The 23,392-nt window shown below is 45.4% G+C and overlaps 1 protein-coding gene across 22 annotated transcripts in view; it reads left to right on the top strand.

Annotated features, from left to right (window-relative positions):
• Positions 1–23,392, top strand: part of LCLAT1 (lysocardiolipin acyltransferase 1) — a 176,031-nt gene that overhangs the window by 49,822 nt on the left and 102,817 nt on the right. For 8 of the 22 annotated variants that reach the window (XM_025148658.3, XM_025148656.3, XM_046938740.1 and 5 more), the window contains exons 1-3: positions 19,816–19,937; positions 20,080–20,307; positions 22,235–22,280. In XM_025148658.3, coding sequence (XP_025004426.1) covers positions 20,295–20,307; positions 22,235–22,280 — 59 coding nt within the window. In that variant the 5' untranslated portion in view covers positions 19,816–19,937; positions 20,080–20,294. Of the gene's footprint in view, positions 1–472; positions 19,623–19,796; positions 19,938–20,079; positions 20,308–22,234; positions 22,281–23,392 lie in introns of those variants that run through there. The other 14 variants (XM_046938747.1, XM_046938746.1, XM_046938745.1 and 11 more) reach the window with 8 other exon arrangements.

Genomic DNA, 23,392 nt, shown 5'->3' with positions numbered 1-23,392 from the left:
CAGGGAGAATGTCGACTGCAGTGGTTTTGTTCTCGGCAGAGAATGCTCTCTGCATGCTGGGAGAGCTGGATCAGTTGGCTGCTACCTACTGTATCTAATCATCTGTTTTTGTGGGTGCTGAGAGCTGGAAAACGGGAATAACAACATGTTTAGAGGTCTGATCCTTTCTCATGACCCACAAGGACTGTTTCCACCATTCATTCCAAAGCGAGGGTTGCAGGTAGCGGAAGTGGAAAAAGTTATGAGGAAAGATAGCTGCGGAGGTTTGGTTTGGATGTGTACTCTGAGCTCAAAACAATAATTATTTCCATTTCCCACCCTTGTTGTCCCAAACAGCAAACTGACCTTCGGCTGCGTGTGAAGACGTGCTTTTGATGTATTTTTCTGTAATGAGTGAAAACGGAATGTTTGGGATTTCCACCACCTTCTTCCTAACTCTCTCCTGTTCTCTGAACTCCTTTCTCATCTCCAGAACATGCCTTGACTTCTCTGCACTGTGCTTCAAAGGAGTTACGTGGTTATGCTGTTTAGAAAATGGTGAGTTATCTTCATACCTTCAGCCGTAGAAGTTACCATCTCTTAGCCTCAACCATGAAGAATAAGGCCAACTGCAGCAGAGGAAATGTAAGAAATAAAACACAGCTAGAGTAGCTCTCGGGGCCTGTTATGCTCGTTTCAATCCTATTTCACTTCTATTTAATCCCTTGGTTTCAGGTAACAGGACTGATCAGTACAAGCTAGGGGATTTAAGGACAGAGCACAAGCCCTGCTGTAAGGGACCCGGGGGTGCTGGTGGATGGCAATATGGACATAAGCCAGCAATGTGCCCTCACAGCCTAGAAAGCCAACTGAATCCTGGGCTGCATCCAAAGCAGTGCAGTCAGCAGGTCAAGGGAGGTGATCCCACTGCTCTGCTCTGCACTATGAGACCTCACGTGGAGTACTGTGTCCAGATGTGGAGTCCTCAGCAAAGGACAGATATGAACCTGTTGGAGTTTGTCCAGAGGAGAGAACACCTCCCCATCGAGGACAAGCAGTGAGAGTTGGGGCTGCACAGCCTGGAGGAGACCTGAGAGCGGCCTTTCAGTATCTGGAAGCGGGCTGTAAGAAAGGAGGGGACACCTTTTAGCAGGGTCTGTCGTGAGAGGACAAGGGGAAATGGTTTCAAACTAAAAGAGGGGAGATTTACGTTGGATATAAGGAAGAAGTTTTTTACAATAATGGTGATGAGGCACTGGCACAGGTTGCCCTGGGAGGTGCTGGATGCCCCATCCTTGGAGATATCCAAGGTCAGGTTGGACAGGGCTCTGAGCACCTGATGGAGCCGTGGGTGTCCCTGTTCATTGCAGAGGAGTTGGAATAGATGGTCTTTAAGTGTTCCTTTCAACTCAAATGATACTATGATTTTATGATGCAAGGGTGGAGGAGGTCTCAGGTGAAGAGAACTGATATTGGTGAGAAACCCTGCCTGTTGCCACAGGGCTCTGGTGGTCTTCAGACATATATAGTTAGTAGGCCTAAGGCCATGTGTGACCGAGAAGAAAAGCTCCTGCAGTAGAAAATTCCAATCATCGACTTAATGAGGACAAAATTCGTATTTTTATTGGGGGGAAAAAAAAAAAAGACAGTAAAAAGCTACAATTGAGGAGTCCATCCTTGAACTGTGGCTAAATGGCAACTGGAAAAACCTAGAATTTATAAATGAATGTCACATTTTCCTTTATATGTGCTGGACCACCTGGAGCTCCTCTGGGCACCTGGGAGCTGCAGACTGCAGAGCGAGCATCTCTGACCTTCAGCTCTGAAGCAGCGCCCCCGTTCTGGGCATCTTTTGTAACAGACCACATGGAGCTTCCAATTATATTGGAGAAGGTGTTGCTCTGCCTCTGTCATCACCTGCCTGGGAGAGCAATATATTGTTTAAGAGCAGGAAGTGGAGAAGCAACAGCTGCTGTCACAGCTCAGCATCTTGAAAACTCCCTGAGGGCAGAGAGCTCCTCCCCAGGCAGAGTAGGAACTATGTTTGAAATGTTTTTGTTGTTGTTGTTGTTGTTTTTTAATTAAAAAATACCATTCTCATCTGCCTTTGCCACAGCACAGATTCCCTACAGGCTGAGCGATCTCTATCCGGCTGAAACACATGTTCAACAACAAGAACATACCCTGCCAGCTATTGGAGCAGAAGGCCTGATGAATCTGTCAGTGTGGGAGTCGACTTGGTGCAGACAAGTCTGGACCTGGTTGGAGAGGTCACGGTCCATTGGACAAGTCATTGTGACCTCTGGGCACTGACACTGAGCCACTTGCAGTCTCTCATCCCTCTCCATCACTGACACAGAGCCAAGCAAAACACACGGAAGTGTCCCCAGACACATGCAGTTCATGCTGCTGGGGAGACCTAGTGTGAAACTCCATGCCTGTCCACTTGAACCAAAACACTTCTCGTCCAAGAGCGCTGTTGACCAAGGGCAAGGCTGAGCGCCCAGGGAAATGATGCCGGTGACTTGCTGTGGGTCCCTGGCCAAGACATGCAACTTCTCAGTGCTTTCATTTCCCTGACTGTAGAATTTGAGCAAAAATCCCGTAGTGCTGTCTGACAGAAAGCTGTACGAGTCCCGGGAACTCTCACCCTCACTGCTCCAGCAATGCAGAATAACCCACTTCAACAACCCATAGTGCAGTTCAGAAGTTATACAACAGTGGTGGTGAGGCACAAATGTGGCCAACATTTATAAGCCTGTAACAGCATACTAAATGCCACATACATGCTATGGAGTGATATGTCTATTTTTTTTCTCACTTGCAACTCTTAAGACGTTTTTTTCCTTCTTTCTTTTCTCTTTCTCTCCCTTTTTGGCTACTCACAAAGAAGATACAGGAAGGGCAGAGCAGCAGTGCACGTGAAAAACTTTAGTTCTTCATACACTAAGATGATGCATGGGAAGTTCACAAGTAAGCACTGATTCCCTTAACTCTGGGGACGTTTAGAGTCCAGTTTGCTGCTTAACTCTTAGGACTGCAGAACAGGTGGGCTATGGTCTCTCTTCTCTAGCAACAGAAGCTTGTGAGTGCCTTCTTCAGCAGCAGCAATAAAGGTCAAAGTCGAAGTGGATCTGGCTTTGTCTGTGTGAGAGGGAAGGGCTGCACAAAATGGCCTTATATCCTGGGTGACTTTGGCAGCCCAAACAGCACAGCACTCAGCCCTGTGGCTATCACTGCCACATGGAAACTCCAAAGGACAGACAGATGGGTATCTTTCCAGTCACTGGGGAACTAATACTACCAGCACCCTTTTGAGAATGGGAGAAGGGCACAGCCCCAAACGGGCACACTCTCAAATGCACAAACACACGGCTTCTGACAAAGGAGAGCTTCTGCCAGGAAGTCTTTCAGTGGTTTTCAGCCTACAAGTGTGAAGCTGAGTGCTCACACCTGTGCGTAAGGACTCTGTAGTCAGCCAGCAGCCTGTATATTAAAAGCCCTGAGCACCCATTATTTTTGTTGTCGTCAGTAAGAGATAAATACCCTTATAATGGATCTAAGGATGACAGACTAGGAACCCATGTGGTGTTTATTGGTTTGTTTGTTTGTTTTCCTGCCATTATCAGTCAAGATATGACTGTCTCCGAAACACCGACCTTCTGTTACTGGACATAACGTGGGTGGTTCATTATGTGAAGGGAAAAGATCACAGGACTATTTTCTCCTAAGACCTTACAGAGAAAAGAGCTGTGTCACTTTATCCGAAAACAGAGATTTCATGATGCTATTGTGCCTGCCCACTGACCACAGCCTGTGATGCAGGTGCTCAGGGTTGGTGCTGAGCATCCTCTCACCGCAGCCTTGTTGGCTGCTCTCACTGCAGGCATGCGTGGGTTGTGGTGGCCAAAGGCTTTGTGGGCTTGGTAGTAAAGGTAGTAAAGGCTGCAATGCTTTTCCCATTCAGATACACAATAGATTTTCATGGTACTGTCAGCCTGCCTCGTCACTGCCTTGCACAGTCATGCACAATGGAGCGAGCTTGGCATTAGGTGTATTTTCAGCTTTGCTGTGTTTTTCTCTCCCACTGATAGAATATCACAGTGCTTCACCCCTCTGCCCCGTGCTCTGCCTTCTGCAGTCTGGCCCTTGCCTAATCAAGACAGCTTTCCTGTTGTGAACTGTCGAAGCTGCAATAAACAGCATATCCATTTCTCCATTTATCTGCTTTTTGAATTCCAGCCTGCGATGCCACCAATAATTACTCAGTTTCTATATTTGGAGATCATCAGCACCTCCTGAATATCAAATTGTACTGTTATTATCTCTGCACAATATGGGCCAGTCTCCTATCAGTGTAAACATTTATATCAGTGATTATCACTAGGACGGTTAGAGATCCCAAAATAGACAAGGCTGAACAGGAGTCTGCTGTTATTTGTTTGTTGGGGAGGGCAGAGAGAGAAGCAGAAGAGCAGATGGAGTTCTGATAGCACAGAGCCCATCCACTATCGGTGTGGGAAGGCTGATGTGTGGGGCACCCTACCTGGTGGGATCCCTGGGAGCAAGTCGTAGAGTCCTCTGAGCCCAAGCACTACTCTAACATTCTTGGCATTGGGGTGCCTTCTGCACAGACCTGCTGCCCCACAAGCAAATTCCCTTGAATGCTCCCTTGGAGCTTGTTTTCAGACTCTTTCCTTGCCCAGGAGAAGGGGATCTCAAAAGTTCCAATCTGACCAGTTTGGAAAATCACAGAAACTTAATTTCCAAATTACGTATTCAAGTAATTTTACTGTCAGCATTAGCTGGCTGGGGGAAATGGTTGACGTATCTTCCTCAGTGCCAGAGAATGGCTGTGTCTGAAGGCATTTGACTCCCAAGGCAGTGCTCGCTTTTGGCTTGCAATGAGAATGCTCTGATCTCAGGCAAATGGCAGGGTGCACAGACAGGAAGGTGGTGAGGGACTGCCTGTAAATGTGTAAATGTTAACGACATGGATGAATGTCAGTGGGTTTTTGCACTTGCTGTGGATTTTTTGTGTGTGTGTGTGTGTTTGCTTTGTTTTGATGGACGTGCTGGATAGCATAGAGAAGTGCTGATCTAAACCTCTATTGTCAACCAGCTGAAGCTCAGCGGCTTTGGCTGCCTCCTAGGAGACCCTTTCCCTGCTGCGAATCTTCAGCTGAGGAGACTCCTTGGGGACATTCCCTTGCCATCACCATCTTTCAGAGCTGTCAGGATGCTTTAGCAGCTCTTGGCATGGCTTTCCAACTCTTGCTTGCCTTCATGAGCCTAACTACATATGCTGTTTTCCATGCAGATCTATACCTCCTCACTTCAAGGTTTGTTTGTTTGTTTTTTTTTTTTAAATTAAAGTCATTAATAATTGCAATGCTTAATGGAATTACCTTTTGTTTTATACTTCTCCCTGTAATTACTTCTCAAGGGTGTTTCCTTCGTGGGTATGGCTAGGCAGAGCCACCCGATGGCAGCATGGGAAACACAGCTCTGGGTCTGCTGCCCAGCCTGTAGACCGAGACAGCGGGGTCACATCTCAGTCCTTAACTCTTGCCACCCAGAAAGGGCATCACAATGGATTATAAACACTTTTTAGTTTGTGTGCATAAAGTGAGGTGGCTAAAATACAGACAAGAAGAAAGGATAGCTTGTTCATCGCTGGCCCTTGGAAGGAGCCCAGGCCAAGGGTGGTAGGTGAGTTGCTCAAGGACAGTACTGGTGAGACTAAGGGACACCGAGAGGTAAAATCTCATGAGAACAATTGATGCTGTGAGATTGCAGGCTGTGTGATTCCACAGTGTTTTACCCCAACGCATTGGCATGCAGATACCCAAGTACATGTTCTAGTTTACAGCTCAAAGTCCTTCAGTAACACCAGAATGACGCCCTAGCATTGTATTGTCTGTTCCGGATAGATAGAAAAGACTTAGTAAATATGCTGGCATCTTAGCAGTTCCTCACCCCTGAGACTGCTGTGTTATACCTCCCCCCACAATGGTTTCTGCCCTAATTTCTAACACCAGCTCTCTTTTCAAAGAAACCTCTGCCAGAAGAGGACGTGACTAAGCAAGAGAGGAAGCTTAGCTGCAGCATAGGGCGAGTGAAACAGAAAATAATCATTGAGTAAACTAGTCCATTCAGAAGGGGAAACAAACGCAGAGCATTCTCTGCAGCCTTGGAGAGCTCTCACTGGCTCCAGCACAGCTGGCCCAGAGGTGCAAACAGTGTGCAAGGCAGGAGGTAGGGACCGAAGGGCAGTGCAGGGCACCCGGCATTGCATCTGTTTCACAGGGGGCTCTTGTACGTGTGTTTATGCTGCAAGGAAGCTGTCTATGTTTGGTTTGGAAAAGCGTTGCTTGCTTTAACAAAACCTGAATTTATCCCTGTAATCCTTCCCTGCATCTCCATGGCCAGATTGGAGCAGCCTGTGGAAAAAATTCCTGTCTATTTTCAGAAATAGATAAAAGCATTCAGATTACAGAGTGCAAATCTCAGCTCGAAACGACTGGAAAAATCCATTCGGTGCCACTGTCGCTGACCCCCGCGACCTCCCCAAGTAATGAGTTTCAGCCTCTTCTCCCCCTCCCGTGTCCTTCTCCCGCCGCCTCCACCGCTGCTCCCGGAGCCGCATCTGCAAAACGTCAGCCCAGCGCCCAGCTGTGTGTCCCACGGGGATGTGAAAGGAGCTCTGCGGAACAGCGCCGTTGGTGGAAATTATTATCGATCTGGCTGCTCGAGACTCTTAGCGGGGGCTCTTTATGCCGGCATTCCCGCGGCTGGCAAACTCAGCCGAGGGCTCTTTGCCTCCAACGTCAAACCGCCTGGAATCGGCTCCTTCGGATGCGCTCGTCTCAGAGCCGCGCTCACTGCTGCACCTGGAGTCGGCCCCGCCATCCCTGGGAGCTCCTGGAGCAAAGGAGCCTTTAGCATCGCTTCATGAGCTTGAAGGTCCAGCGGAGGAGATTAGCGCTCACTGGATGGGGTTGCGTGTTTTAGGCAGCCCCTGAGGCTCGATGAGCTCCTGCTCGTGGTGGATTTAGCAAGCAAAATATTAAATGCAACCGCAGTGAGCTTACGTTTCACTCGTATTTCACTTTTATGGATTGCAGGGAGAGTCTCCATAATTAATATAGCGAGGAGTAGGGCACCCAGCTGAACGAATGCTTTTGAAAGATTAACCTTGACAGGATTTCTTTTCTTTTTTTTTTTTTTTTTTTTTTTAATTTAGAACTTCATTTTCCTTTCCGTAGTGCTCAGAGCAGATCCGGGATGCTGATTGCTTTGTGCCCTGCTCAACAAAGCCTCTCACAGAGGCCTCGTGGCCCTCTGCTGGGGCTCACCCAGCTGCTGAGCACCATGCTTGCTTCTCCTCTGACAAGCAACCTGCTTTAGTGAGGGTGCTTCAAGGCAACCTGTAGCACAAGGCTACAGCCATTGGCTATGTGGTTCTTGAATGACTTCAGAATAGATTGAGATCTTTGACTGAAAGTCTTCACCATGGCATCACGTACAATATCAGCACAAACGATGCATTCTGTAATCATAAATGTAGGTCTGGATTTCTGTATGCCTACGAGCACATACACATGCATGAGTATTTGCACGCGTGTCCTTCCAAGTCCAAACAGAATCACAGAATGGCTTGGGTTGGAAGGGAGCTTAAACATCACCTAGTTCCAACCCCAGACACAGTCCATCTGAACATACAGGTGAACAATATACCTTGTATGTTGAACACAAGGGCCAAAACATACTGGAAAACACAACCCATATTATACTCTCCAAGCTAAGATTGGAGTTTGTTTTCTCTCACTGTCTTATCTTTAAGGCCTAAAGAAATACACACGCACACACAGCCAAAATAACCTGACTCCTGAGCTCACTTCAGTGGCTTTCGTTCACTGCAAGCAGCTGCCAGATGAGAACTGCAGCATTTGCAAGTGGCTGCTGAAATTTTAAAAAGCTGTAGAATAGAATCATCGAAAAAAATACAAAATTGCTCTTCTTGTGCAATACTGTGGGCATTTCTTATCATCTCTTACAAAGGCTATTTTGGTATTGTAAGTGGTCCATCTGAAACAAGGAATGCAATGTCATTATCCAAGAGAATGGGTACTCAGATAGGAATACCACGGGAAGGACCATGATTGTCTCTAAAATTGATGCACCTTAGAGAAGTGTGAGAGGGTATGTAGTGATTCAAGGTTACTGGTCCCACAGATGCACAATACAGGCTGAGTGCACGAGCCAAAATGATACCTGCATATAAAAATGAGGGCGTTCGTTAGAAAGAGAAAATGAATTGCACGTTGTAAAAAGTTCATGTTAAGTATCTTCAGGAGATCTGGAGGTGTCTGTGTGCTTATGATGAGCCTGAGCATCGTGGCAATGCTTTCTCTGAGTAAAAACTAACCTACAGTGAGAAACTGTGTGAAAATCCAGAGAAGGAATCAACTCCAACTCATGTGGAAGATGAAACAAGCCTGTGATATCCTGTTCATTCACCGGGGAGCCATACTTATCACCGGATTGTTATATACCCTGTATGATCCAAGTGCTTAAAATTGCTTTGGAGTGTTGACATCAGCTGAGATGAATGAAAGCAATTCACAGGATTGAGGATCATCCCGCAGTATGTAATGACCCCAGGAATATCTCCCCTTTGCAGAACTCTTGCTCATTCCAGGAGTTCCCATGGCATTACACGAACTCTGCACAGGAGAGCTCACGTCAGCTCCCCTCGCCAAGCTCCCCTGCTGCGGGTTGATGCTGCTCACTGCAAAACTGCTATGCTGCAGATGGCCGTGGGGATGGGCCTTCCGGATAAAAAAGAGATGGAAAGAATTGCTAGGGGGAAAGAGAGCAAAGAACAGAACTAAATGGAGTTGTTTCGATACAGATGGGAAAGATGAGTCCTCTCTGAAACTGTCCAGACAGCCCCTCTTGCCTCAGCCCACGTCACAAGATGTGTTTGGACAGTCAGGAGAATGGCTGGCTGCGTTATCCAAACACTGAGCAGCGCACCGCACAGCCCTGCTGTTAGCACTGACTTGTCCCAGCTCTCCTCATCTGGGTCTGTGGATGGAGGGATGAGCGGATCTATCTGGAGAACTGCCTGTGGACGTCTCCTGTTGTCTCTTTGCTACCGGTTGGGCTATTTCTCAAGGATGCCAGCTCTGCCTTTTCCCTTTTGTGTCCTTCCTTGGTCCTGGCTCTTGTTCTGCTCCTTTGTTTTCTGGAGTCAAGGCCTCATATTGTTTCAGTGAAGGATTTAAGGAAAGGAGAAAGGGCCTCCTCTTTTTCTCATATCTGGGGAAGGTAGTTTGAAAGGGTCTCAGAAAGAGTCACTTAGGTTGTCCAAATAAGTTTCTAGATTGAGAGTGGGCACAAAGTATATGTTAGTCAGGCAAAAGTCTATCATGTGCAAAGCCTGGAAAATAGCCAAATCCTCCAAACTCAGCGTTTTCCACTCATGCATTCCCAATCATTTCTGACTCTACGTCTTCATCCCTGAGTTATGCTTAGTTTTGAGCTTAACTGAATACAGTGAAGAATCCAGCCTAGAGCGAACTGAATTAATATCCAGCCCCTGTGTACCCATAAGGTGGGTAAGAGAATGGAAGGGCAGAGCAGTACATTTCGTAATAAAAAAGCCATCCATCTCCTATAAGACTAGGTTTGACTAAATGAGTGAAATCCTTTAAGTCTTTCAGACTGAAGATCAACACTTTCATCATCATCCCAAATCACGTATAAGCAGCTGCAAATGATGAAATGCATTTGGAAATACCTCTTACAGCTGGCCTTGGGCACCATTCAGCATGGAGCAGTAGCTTCCAAATAGGTTGAAACCCAGCTACTGGACAGAGCAGGTTATAGCAATCCCACAGACAGAGAGGTGAAGGTCCCACCTCCAAGCTGGGATGATGCAACCTCCCAGTCATGCACAACTGAGGAAATTAATCACTTTTGGAAGCCACAGCTATTGCTTTCCAACCACCTGACACCAGGAAGCCTCAGAGACTCTTGTCCCCAGGGCATACGGATGTGGACACAACTTTTATGATAGTGACTCCAACTCTGACTCCATTTTGCTGATAACTGGATGGGGGTTGATGGCGTTCTGCTGCCTAAATTCCCACCCTGCAGCTCTGCACCACGCAGGGACTGATGCGGCACCTCAGTATACATTGTCATTAAGTGGTTGAGCAGCCAGGTGGAAACTCTTCTATCAGTAACACAGGCAGTGAAGTTGGGGTCCTCCACCATGGCCTGGAGTGAAACTGCTCACCAGTCCTGACCTTGGGCATGCTGCAGGAGCTATGGGGCTCTCCTGGGGCATCTTCACTAGAGGGAGGGAGTGGAGGCAGGTGGACCCTTGCCAACAAAACCAAGAAAGAGGGGTCTCCTACTCATTATCTGGATATATATTGCCATTGCTGGTTTTGCCTGGCTTTATGACTGTGCTCCCCTGAGCCTAATAAAGAGCTGGGAATGCATGTGAGTGGTGGAAATCCATCTCTTTAAGAGCTCTTGGGGAGGGTATGTTTAGTTTTCTCCGGTTTCTAAGTGGAGATTGGAATTCAGTCCTTTATCAAGGGGAGCCATGGGTATATTAAATCCAGACATTTTCTCTGCTGTTAACCACCTGGCAGAAAGGTTACACTAATTACATCAGATGCATTTTGTCACATTTTCCTGCTTCCATTATGAGTTGTGAGGCTTATGTCAGCGGAACTATTCTGACCACAAGGAAACACAACTTCTCCTATCTATATCTTCGTTCCCAGATTAACTAGGTGACAAAGAGACACTCACGGGAGACGAGGCAGTGACAGAAACAGGCAGCTCTTGGCTTTGTATAATGAAACACTACAGCAGGGCAGAAATGATCCAACTCTGATGCTGCAGCGCTCCATTTGTGTGTGTGGGGTAGTGAGTTGACAGGCACTGTGCTAGTAGACAGCGCTCTAGATTGTGGCATGGACCTTGGCTTTGTAAGAGCAATGAAAGTCTTTGCTGTGCTGTGCAAATGGCTTGCCATCTTTCCCCTAACGCTTAGCAGACATGATTGGAGTTGTCATTGGGAAAACGACTGAAGCAGTGAAGCAGATGTTGGCTTGATCAGGAGATAGAGGAAAAAAAATGAGAACAAGAAGTGGGAGAGAAGCCATGTTCATCATGCTACAGATGAGCCTTTGCATTCACTAACAAATCTGCGCTCCTCCAGCAAATATTGCAGTATTGCTAGCCATCACCTCAGACCTTGTATTATCACTCATACAAGCTGGACTGTCTGGTCTTCACCTTCTTTTCCTTCTTTAGTGTTTTGGTTTATTTATTTATTCTTTTTCTAAGAGTGCCTCAGAAGTTGGAGATGTTAAAATGTTGGCCAGCCTTTGGTGGAAATGGACGGTGCTAGGATTCTCCTGGAGAGCAGCAGGGTTCATTTTTATCTCCACTCAAAAGAAGACTGCCCAGAGGTAGAAGTGGTAAAAGCTGTTTTTGGTAGAAAAGAAAATGGATGTCACATTTAAAAGAAAGAAGCACAACAAAAAGGCACAGTTAAAAGGGGAGAAAGCTAAAGTATGATTTGATTTGATTCTTTCAAGATGAGGCCCAGGCATGAAACTGCATTGAGAGACAAAACTCTTAATGACAAATCTTCTGACACGCTCCCACCAGATGCGTATAGAGGCTGGAAATGACTAACAGGGAAGAAATATGGTATTTTCTTACATGATGCAATAAGATGTGGTGCTTCCTGGCCACATATAAAATTAATTTATAACAGAAACATACCAGAAATGCCTGAGGGTAACACTAGCCATAGCAGAGCACTGGGGCTTTGCCTTATTTTTCTTTCTATCTTTTTTTTTCTTGAGCATTGAATAATGGGGACAGCTGTCATTTTTCTTAAAACAACTCCAAGATGGGTGGTTGGAGAGAGAGATCAAAGACCCACATTTCCTAGGGTACACTGGGAGAAAGCTATGGTCTAATCAGATCTTGTACACGCTCAGGTACATGTAGGTCCTCCATCCCACACGCTAGAATAAATCTTGAGGTTATTTTTGCTGCTACAATAACGACGTAATGAGATTAGCATTATTAGTTTGAATAATCGTATTATTGGCTCTGATTTCACTTGTTCTTACTCTTGCTTTCTTCTAATACACATACACTGGTGGTATCCATTGCTGGAGTGATTGGGAACATGTCAAATGGTTTTCAGTGGATAGTTCTAATGTCCTCTGAGCATAGGGGAAAAATACTCTTTTTGGTACTGAAACTATGCAGTTTCAGGCTACAGTAACCTATAAAAAGTCTCCCACTGATTTCAGTAAGTTTTACCTTTAGGAGAAAAGGTCAGAGCAATCAGAGTTGTGTATCCGTACAAAGAATGGGAAAGAGGGATAGCCAATCTTGTAATGCATTTTCAGTAGTAAATTGACTTGAACCAAGACTTGTGTGTCTCAGAGGTCAGAATGACAGCACGGAGTGGTTGGTGACAAAGATCCATGTAGGGAGAGAGGCAGATTCAGGTGCTGGTTTCAACACTGCAGATGTCCCTTCCTGCAGAAGGTGTACTTTACCCCTGACACAGGGAGCAGAAGAAACCACCACTGGAGAGTAGGTTGAGAGGCTGTGAAGATGTAATGATTTAGTTAAGGGCTCTTTGCCTTAGCGTCAGCTCTTCCGCAGTGATGCACATATGCATTCTTAACTGCAGTGCAATCCAAATCCTCCACCTTGGTTATCATTTCATCATTCACACTCTAAGAATTACCATTTCCTCTAGACCTGCTGACAAAACTCATTGTTTATTGCTCACAGCATGTCAGAACTGCTGGTTTTGCTTTTTCTGCAAGATGTTTGGAGAACCACATGCTTTTCCTGCAGCCAGCTTGATCCCCTCTGTGCCAGCCTCAGCTGTTTGCAGTGAGACAGAGCAGAGGAAAACAGCAGCTTGAGACAGACCACGGGCATTCCTGGGGTCTTGCCCTGGCAACAATAATGCTCTGGAGGGATTATAACTGGGAGGAGGCCTGAATACAGCACCTGAGTGTTGGCTTTGCTCTGCCCCTCCAAACAGTGAACGGGATGGTTGGAAAGAGAAAACTGGGAGAAATTATGTGCAGCAAATTGAGAAATGTGAGGGTTGTGTATATCATGCAGTAATGACAGAGTCAGGCACCCCATTCTACCCAGAATGTCAGCAGGTAGCATAGATAGGAAGGTCAAAGTTGTACACATGAAAAATGAGGACAAAATGTATGCACGCTCCTCATATAAAAACAAGCAAGCTTCGGCAGCTTGCAACCTCTCCAACAAGAACTGGGGTAATGCCTGGCTGGCCACTGAGCTGTTGCCATAGCACACTCATGAACGGCTGCTAATGTTGAAGCCAGAGAAACACAGATGATTATTTATTAGTTACTGAGTTTTGTAAGACTGGACATATATTTCTCCATTTCTCCAGGGTGGGGAGAAAATTCCTGAGGGTCCCCAGCACCAATGGCAAACAGCAGCTTGTGTGTGAAGACCATGGGCAGGAGCAAGCTACTGGGAGTGCTGCTCCTCATTCCCCTGCAGCAGCTCACTTGGCCTCACTTTACTGCCTTGGTCTGACAGGCCCCTGTAGATGAGAGCTGGCTCTTGCAGTTTGTCATCCCATGTTTTATTTGCATCATGCTGGATCTGTCCAGGTGGTTAAACAAAAGGCATCTTTTTTTTATTATTATTGTTGTTGTTTTTACTGTGCAATTGCTATGCTTTTTATTAGCCTTTGGTTTTCCTGTGAAGAATCAACTCCGGAAACTTGGATACGATCCTCTGGCTCACATTAGAAAAAGATAATAAAATCCTGGGAATGTTTTCACCAAACATCTTTTCCCATCTTGAAAAATGCGCTTTTCTCTTCTGATTTGTTCCCTGATTTAGGGAAGATTTCTTCCTGACTTGCCAGTTTTTCTTCTGTTCAGCAGACCTGAGCTCTCCAAGGCTTGCAGGGACATTACTTCTGCTCCCCACCACCCTTCTGACTCTCCACACACCTACAAGGAAGTCACTTACTTCCGCATCACTCCGGATTGTCCATCTGTCATCATATGATATAATATTTACTTACCTTTTCGAAGCATTTTAAATCTCTGTAGGAATGCATTATAGAAGTGCGTTAGTATTATTCTCCGTTGTGTAACTTTGAGAAATGACTTATGCAAGGCTGGCTCCTCTGTCCCCTTTCTGATCCCCATCCATTGTTTGGGTTCTTCTGTCTCCTCCAGTTTCCCAGTAACACCCTCAGGCTCCTACCCGGACCCTGGGGAACAACCACCCCGTCCCCTGTATGTTGCTCCAGAAACAAGCAGCTTCATACTCAAAAGTTGCTGCTTCTCTTCCTGCTCTTCTGCTGAACACGCCTGCGTGTGAGTCCCAGTATATGTTTTCAGAGGCTCCAAAATGACTTGTATGATCTTAAAGCAACCTTTTGTACGATGGGAAAACCGAAGACCTTGGATAAGAATGACTCAGCTGAATGCCGATCTGCTGCTTACTCTGACATGTTTTCCCTGCCACATCATTTTTCTCTTTAGTACACAGCTATATTTTTTTTGTTCCTTTTGTTTTCTATCATGCCCAAATGCTTATTTTCGGTGAGACAAAAGGCTGTCAAAACAGCAAGTATTTGAACTGACAGCACGTGTAGTTGTCATAGGAGCTTCTACTAAACAGGCTGATGACAGGAATGCAAAACTAGTGAGACTCCTCCATGCTCTTCCCCCTCTATCTCTTCCTCTGTTTCTGAAACGTACTGTCGACATCCTTACCATTTGATGTTAAACAGCTGCCATGTTTCAAGCTAGAGGTGACTGCATTTCAGAGACCAGAAAATGTACTTCTGTAGTGCTGCCAGACAGTGATCTCATGTACATTAGCCCTGGTTTTTCAAAAGGCTCCATTGGATGTCAGTGGTGCAGCTCCAGCCTGACCTCAACATAAGAGAGATCGGAGCCTCTTTGGCTAAGTTTTGGCATTCAAAAAATGTTAAGTATGTGTCTTATGATAACGTACCCATACATTCTGCCATCCTGTTAACTCCTGTCACACGGGCTTGCTCTCCCTTCTAAGCAGCTATTTTGACCAGAACCAGTGACTAATGGAAGGTATTTGCAGAAAGCATGCCGTTCCCAACTGACCAGCAGTAAATTGCTAGTGACTGACATTAGAGTGACTGTTTTCCAAAGAGGAATACTTGAAAGCCCACTGCACGCAGCACCGATCACATTTAACATCAAAACGAACCACTCATACTGACCCCTGCCATTTATCCTGGCTACTACTTGCCTTCTTTCTCTGGCACATCTGTAAGACCACACCGAAACACGGCAAGCGTGTATTTGTTTACACAAACATGAAATGTGATTCAAAACGCCTTGGTAATGTGGCCTTCTAAATTGATGGACAACGTGTTGCAAATACAAACGCACTGCACAGAGCAGTTCTGCAGTGTTCGGGAGGCGGATCGTAAGACTTAATAGATCATTTCCATCTCTGAAATATCTGAGTCATGATGAATGGAATATTGTAGTATTTTAAACAAGAGGGAGGCATGTTTAAAAAGACTGAGAGGGCTGCAGTGTAAAATCTTTGTACTGTAAAAAGGCAGTCTTGGTTTTTACTGCCCTTGTGGGAAGTCTCCTGTGAACCAAACAGCCAATAAATCAAACAAATATTTCTGAATTAAATCCATCTTCTCTTGGGCTTTGAGGAGTTAAACAAAAATAATCACACACACACACAAAGCCCACAAACCCAGTAATTTATTGAATTACCTTTCATGGTTATACCTGCAGATGCCTTTTGAATTTGAGAGCAAAAAGCATTTAAACTCAGGGTGTTTCACAAATCACCTAAATTCATTATATCACCTGTGCCAGTTGCTATATTTGTAGGGCAGTAAATAGCGGCCTTTGTTGTTTGCTGTTCATGGGACTGTGCAAAAGAACAAGTTTAGTCTGTCTCCAGAGATATACGCCTACCTTACTGGCACCAGAAATATTGTACTAGCTTAAATCAGGGCAGTCTTTCCATGCTGTCACTGCCTCCCGTTTCGATGCTCACTGCTGTGCTGATACCCTTCCAGTCAGGGCCCCTTCTTGAAAAATGTAACAAGTGCAGCTCAGGCATGTTATGAGCAGCTAATGAATTTCCACACCTAAGAGGGTACGTGGGCTCTGGTATCTGGTTTCCTTTATAAGCAGATGGAGAAGTGAAAGTCCTTATGTTGGCTTGTCAATTCCTTATCTCTAGCTCTCCAGAAAAGCAGGAAAACGAAGGCAAGGAGGTGAATGAGCCAGATATCCAGTAGCTCAGCTCTTCTTACAAGCAGTTAAATTTGCACAGAAGCTCAAGAGAGAGGAAAAATCCAGGTGGAGCACTGCAGTTCTTGCAAATGAGCCACATGAGCTGTGTTAGGGAATATCACAGGGATCAGCACTGAGCCATCCTAAAGGGTTAACAGAGTACACGGAAGCCTTGATGGCAGTATCCCCACTGCTCTCTGGGGTGGAAGTCTTTGAGGAGAGCATCTCACGACCCCTCACCGGTTGCATTTACTATCCCTGCTCATCCTTCCCATTCTATCACACAGTCCTTTCCTCTTCTGCATCTTCCCACTTCTTCAATTTACCATTTTACAACTCGAGTCTAATTCTGCAGTTGCTTACATGGCAAAGGATCATTAGAAAAGCATTTAATACGTTTTGATCTTATTTAGCAGGTGGAAGTAACCACGTGAACAGCAGGTTCTTGCCAGACACGTAAGGTGCTTGTGGGTCACAGTTTGAAGACATTTTGATGCAAGCATAGCCCAGAACATATACAGCATGAGCTGCTAGAGTGTTTTCTCAATCAAGTCACTGAGGCTTTTGCAAGGAATGGGACAACATGAGTTTTTTTATCTGCTGTTTTTTGGCAGTCCCAGGGAGGTGTGACTGACTGCTTAAAGATATTTTCCACACTCCTTATCTTTTTTTTTTCTTTTTATTTATTGAGCACCACATGGTCTGTCATTTCCCTGGGCACTGATAGAGGCCCCAAGGGGGCCTTACCTGCACGTAAAGGACAGAACGAAGCAGTAGTGATTAAAACACAAAATGTTATAGGTGTGTTGCTGTTGTTAGAGAAGCCAGCTTCAAGCTTCTCCTCCTCTCTGTCATCACTTTCTTAGTAGTTTTTTGTGAGCTCCATGATGCTACTTGTAAACCCCTGGTGAGCTATGCCATCACATGACAGCCAGAATGGGCACACAGCAAATCATATCACTGAAAACCTTTTACAAAGCCTGCCCTGGCTATAGCCCATAAACATCCTTTTGCTGTGTTAGTACTGAGGTCTTAAATTCTTACCTCTTCATCTATATATTTCCAAGCCCTGTCAGTGGATGGATGATAGCCTACCTCACCTCTTTTCACTTTCTACTTTTAAGTGTTACCCAACTACAAAGCCTGAATCATTTTTAATTCCAACCCCATCCAAAAAGATTTTCATTGATTCCACAGTTAATTTCTCTCCCTCTCTCTCTCTCTCTCTTTTATTATTTTTTTTAAGATTGTTTTTCCACATAAATATTCATCATGCAGCCATGCTGGCTTTTAGTCTGGCTGCAAGTCCTCCTCCAATAGCTTGAGTGACAAATTTCTGTCAGGCTTGATGGAAGGGCAGTTGCTTCAGAAACAATTACCTTCCTAGAAGATTTGTTAATACCGACAGCATCCCAGAGGAGAAAGAAATAATCTTGTTCTTCCAGTGAGAAAACATCATTATTGTTCTTGGCAGCTGGTACACTCTGGCCAACCTATACCTACCACTTCTTACCTAGCGGGGTTGTTGATCATGGTGTGAGGAGGAGATTAAATCAATGTAGTAGGGAAAGAGCTGAGCCGAGGGATGCAGGGAATAAATATGTCAGAAATCAGGCCTCCTTGCTTCCAGCTCTCCGCACAGGAATTGTTTTAGGCCTAAATTAAATCTAAGTTGTTTTATTTCAAACATGTCAAAAGCTTGACTACAGCTTCAAACAACATTATTTTTGTGGAGGTAAAACCAGTACCTAATATTATTTTAACAAGGCCTTTTAAAATGTACATACGTTTCCAGTCAACCAGATTCTTTCTTTTTGCTGAATACTGAACATTCTTTCCTTCCCCTCACTGTTGTCTTTGGCTGTAGAAATCATACTTTCCACTTTCACAAAAACTGTAGGGGCATTATGACTGCATGTATAGATTCAAGTAGGCTATTTGCTTTCTAACAAAATGGCTATGTTAACTCACCTCACAGAAGTTCAAGGGCTTATATACAATGCCTGTGTAGCTGTGGCTGAAAATGCAATTCCATGCATTTTCTAGTAGAGTGCTGCGGTGAGTAGCAAAAGAGCAATGTTTTTCCTCACAGGAGACTGCACTTCAATGACAAAATGATGCCTCTACAAACGGCACAGAATGGCTTTGGGGTCCTTGAGGAAAACAGGAATGCAATTGCGTGTTGTAATCTGTCTTAACAAATTGTTTTCTCCACAGGCATAGGTAAAATATCTTACCTGGAAGCTTGTATAGCTAAGTGTTTTGCACCGTAACAAGCAAAGCTGTATAATGTTTCACATTTTCTTATCAAATTATGAATATTAATCCGTATCTTCTGATAGCACTTCCAGAAGAAAGTGTCACTATTCCTGCTGTGCAAGAGGCAGAAGGAACCATCAGTCCAGAGCCACAACGACGGAGTGAGATGGGAAGTGTCAGGGCCCCTTTTGGTGCAAAGAATTCAATGCTGGTGTGTGAAAAAGAGTCGCTTAACTACAAAATCTTCTTCAAAATTTTATTCACCCGTTTTAGCACGGGTTTATTCACAGAGAACTTCATCCTGTGACATTAAGCCATAGGCATTTTTGCCCATTACTAGTTTATCGAGCTAATGAAGAGAGCCCTGGCTTCCCTGCACTACAAATACCAAGAGCCAGATGTTGATTACAGGGTCTAATAGCGTAAAACTTCACTTGAAAACTCCTGGAGCTTTCCTTCATGGGTTGGGGGGGGGGGGGGGGGTCTCACCAGATCCATTTACCTTATAAAAACACCCATGTAGAAAGGGGATAAAACGATTAACTGAGCAGCAGTGAAGTTCGGTGCAATGAAAACTGAAATATTGCCAGTTTCAGAGAGAGAGTTCAGGGCAACCATCCCCAGCCCTGCTCTGGTAACGCTGAAATCATTCTGTGGCCCTTTGCTGCTGCTTTGGCTCTTATTTGATGATAAAACCCGCCATGAGCAGCAGCACGGCTTCTTGCCCACCACACAGAACTCGACGGCTGGTTAGCCATCGTCCTTTTGAAGCTAATAGCAAAATTAAGAGGAATGCTTGCTGTTTCTGTTTTGTTTATTGCTGTTGGTTCCTTGCAGCCCTACACCCACAGACAGGCTCGCTCTGGAGGGGCTGGAAGCGCCGGCCAGGCTGCCCTGCTTTTGGGGGAAAGGCCTGGCAGCGGCACGACAGATTTTGCAATGCGAATTCCCGTCATTTCGGCCAGGCTGTTGCTCACGAGGACAGCACACGGCTGAACTGTAAGTGCTGCGCTGCGCTGTTAAATCCCCGTTAAATCTCCGCGTTAAATCGCCGCCGGCTGAGCCCCGGAGCAGCCAGCACAGCTTCCGGGGGGCGCGCTGCCCCTTTAAGGCTGGCCGAGGCCGGGAGCGGCGCCATAACAACGGCTTGACGGCCGTGACCGGAAGTGATTGGGGGTCAGAGGTCGCCGGTGGCAGCGGGAATATGGCGGCGGTGGCCATGGCGGCGCTGGGCGCTGTTGTGGCCGCGCTCGGCGGGGCGGCGGTTCCGTGAGCGAGGCGGGAGCCTCCCGCCGCGGGGCTGCCCCTTTTCAGGTGAGGGCGGGCTCCGAGGAGCCTTCGGTCGGGGCGTGCCGGAGCTCTGGGCCTTGGTTACAGGTCCAGCAGTGGGCAGGCCGGCTTCTTATGGCCGAGGTGCGACGTGCCGGCCTCTCACCTGCCTCCCGTTTCTCTGCAGGAGGGGTCGTCGCGTTGTAGGAGATGCCAGGCGAGGAGTGGCTGAAGCGAAGGGCTTGAGCTTGTCTGGAAATACGTTCTCTGTGTGAGAAGCCTTGCTTTTCGGAATGGTTGTGTTTGTTACACCTAGAGGAATAAACGGAGGCTTACTGTTGTAATCTGATCCTTGGGGCTTTTTCTTTTGGAGAAAGTGCAGTCTCTTTCTGACTTGTATGGATGAAGAAACGAGGTAGGCTTTGCCAGCTGTAGCTGAGTGGTTTGCTGTGGTTACTGCGCCTGCTGTCACTTCTACCAGCGCCGCTGGCTCATGTGCTGCTATCTCAGCTGTGTTTGCTCTGTAGCCAAGCTGAACTTCGACCTGAATGGTCTCTAATGGAAGAAGTGTAGGGTGGGGATCAGAACAAGGCTCTGGCAGTCTAACGATGTGGAACATAACTGCCTGCTGAGACCTGAGCACACGAAGCAAGTGCTGGAGTTAAGCTGTGTGTGTGCTGGCCCATTTCGCTGCTTATGTATATTGATTGTGATACAGTGCTTGGATGTAACTGGTCTGTTTATAAGCTGTGCTTATGCTAATTTAAGGAGTGGAGTATACTTACGTAATGGGCAGCTTATTGATTGCTAAGTGTCTCCGTAACTCATTTACTTTGTAGTAGGTGTTTCTCATTTCAAAAACACCGCCTACGCTCTGCTTTTGGACCTATGGACTTTTCAGTAGTGATTGTCACAATGTTTTAACCTTTATCAAAGCACAAATTGATTCTGCTGTAACATAAATTGAGATTTCTTTTTCTTATTACTGTACAAACGGGGAAACTGGGATTAAAAAGTGAGATTTAAATTGAACGCAGAAGGCTGAAAGATGTTGGTTGACATTTTTATCAGATTTCATTGTGTTTTTTTTAATGCTCTGAGTAAAAGCTTCAGTGGCAGCTGTGCCATTTTAGCTCCTCAGCAAGTTAAGGCCCAGTTAAGTGTCAATGCATTGGTTGGTATGTGGGCTGCAACTAAAAAGCGTGGCCTCGCTCCTTCACAATCACAGGTTGTAGGTTACTGCTGCTTTCTTTGTGATGCAGCTGATGGTTGGATGGTTACAGGGACAGTTGATCCAACAGTTCCATGGGGATGTCCTTCTGTCAGTGGGAGGTTATTCTATTGAGTGTTTGATCCCGTATGAAGGAAAACTTTCTCCTTTTGCCCTAATGTATGCAAGCTGTGGGTTAAGTACAAGGTGCAATTGTACCTTGAGAAACCAAATCTCAAATAGCTCATTCAGTAGAATAAGGACTACACTTAAAGCTTCTGAAAAGTTTGGATTAAAAAAAAAAAAGCAAAAAAGCGGCCCTATGTAGGGAATGTGTGCTAAGAAGGCAAGGATTAAAAATCCAAAGCAACTTTTAGGCCCATTAATTCTCTGTGTGCCAAAGAGCTCCTGTGCAAAAAAAAAAACAAACAAACCAGAGACCCCTTGCAAAGTGTTTTTTAGACTTGAAGGACAAGAGTCATGAGGGAAAAACAGCATCGCATCTTCCTGCAAAAGCCAAACTGAAGTTACACAGGGAACCCTTGATTCACATACGTTCCGACCCCTTAGTCTTAGCAAGTTCTAACTTCTGTGGAGTCCCCTGCTCTTCTCACAAAAGTAATCTGAAAAGAAAATTAGAAGTGTTATGAGATGTCTTCACATTCATGTGGAGTTTTAGCAGCATTAAGGTTACTTGATCCAGCAAATCTTTTTTTCCAGTCTCATAAATGGGAGACTGGTGTGTATTTCATCTGCTTCTGCAGAGTCTCTGCTTCCTCAGCTGCCACTTCTAATGATGCCAAACTAAATTCTTAATCACCTGAGCTGTCCTAAGCACAAATCTTGTTCTCCTTCTGCTGGCTTCTGATTTGATTCTGTTCAAGTCTTCTCCTGGTGGGGTTTCACTTCCTAATTTTTGCTTTATTGGTCTTAATTTATTTTCTTCCCTGTCAGTTGTTCTGTCCTTTGGCTGGCAGGCTGTCATCTCCCACTGCATGTCTTCCACTGCAACCCCTTGGGACACACAGGATACCTGTCTCAGCTTGTGCTGATTGTGTACAGGTGATCTTTGTTTTCCTTTGTCCTTTTTTCTTCTCTGAATTCATACTCTTCACTGACGGTCCTCTTCCAGGTTGCCCATTGTTTGTTTCTTCAGGCTGTGGTGCTGAGAACAGCAGGTAAGATTCCCCATTGTCTGTATCTGATATTGAGTTGTGAAATTTGGTTTGTTGTTTTATTAGTTATGGACTGGCGGCAGCTGGCTTATTTGCCCTGTGCACGTTGGTCAACACTTGGAGCTATTAGAGAGGAAAATGGAACCTTTAGAGAATTGATTTTTGAAACAGATCCCTTCTGAGTGCGTGAAAAGGCCTGCAGTTTGTTTTTATGTGTCTTTTTGTTGATCTGTCTGAAGAGTTAACCACCCCTGAAGCCAGTTCTACTTTATAATGGCCCTTGTTGCTGCTGCAGGCACAGTGAGATGCTAGAGAGAAGCATCAGCAGGCTTCTTTAAGCCTAGACATGATCTCCATCTTTTCTTCTAGATATTTTTTTCTTTCAAGTTGAGCTCGTTTCCTTGTGAACTTGTTCTACTATATAGATAGATAGATATCTCCTTAATTCAGTTTGTTTTTACTGGAGTAAATCTTCCTGCTTTTAAACATGCCTTTCCAAGGCTGCTACTTCGTGGTCCTGAGACTTCTCCACTCTTGAGTGTCGTTGTCTTTTTCGTCACCCTTTGATATAAACCCGCTATTGATGTCCTTTTGAGTATCAGGAGAGCAAGTAATGCTTTAGTTCCAGTGATTCTCAGTGGTACAGCATAATCTTGAGAGCTTTGAGCTCATAGCATTTGTGCTCTTGTTAAGGCGTTAACTGTTCTTCATTATGAAAATAAATGTATATCTATTTGCTCTAGCACTAAATGAATAGACTGCTTGATGACTCTATATCATAGAATGGAATCCTAGAATGGCCTGGGTTGAAAAGCACCGTAAGGATCATCTGGTTTCAACCCTCCTGCTATGTGCACTTATATGAAGCCTACCAGTTAGATGGCTTACCAGGCCTTGCTTGTAGAAAGGAATTTAACTTTTCTGGAAGCTGTTCTAATTTCTTATAAAAATTGCTCTTTGAATTGTGGCAGTGCCCTACAAACTGCTGTGTCCCCAGCTGTGCTCATGAACTGTTTTGTGCTCCTTCCCCAAGTCAGTGGCGCAGCTGAGGTGGTTGTAACTACAGGAGTCAAAAAGTAACAGAACGCCCAGGCTTCTACAGGAAAACAAGCAAT

This window comes from Gallus gallus, chromosome 3, assembly GCF_016699485.2.
Source record: "Gallus gallus isolate bGalGal1 chromosome 3, bGalGal1.mat.broiler.GRCg7b, whole genome shotgun sequence".
In the NCBI taxonomy this organism is placed as follows: Eukaryota; Metazoa; Chordata; class Aves; order Galliformes; family Phasianidae; genus Gallus; species Gallus gallus.
Note: the sequence above shows the minus strand (reverse complement) of the source record. Positions and strands in the feature narration are given on the sequence as shown.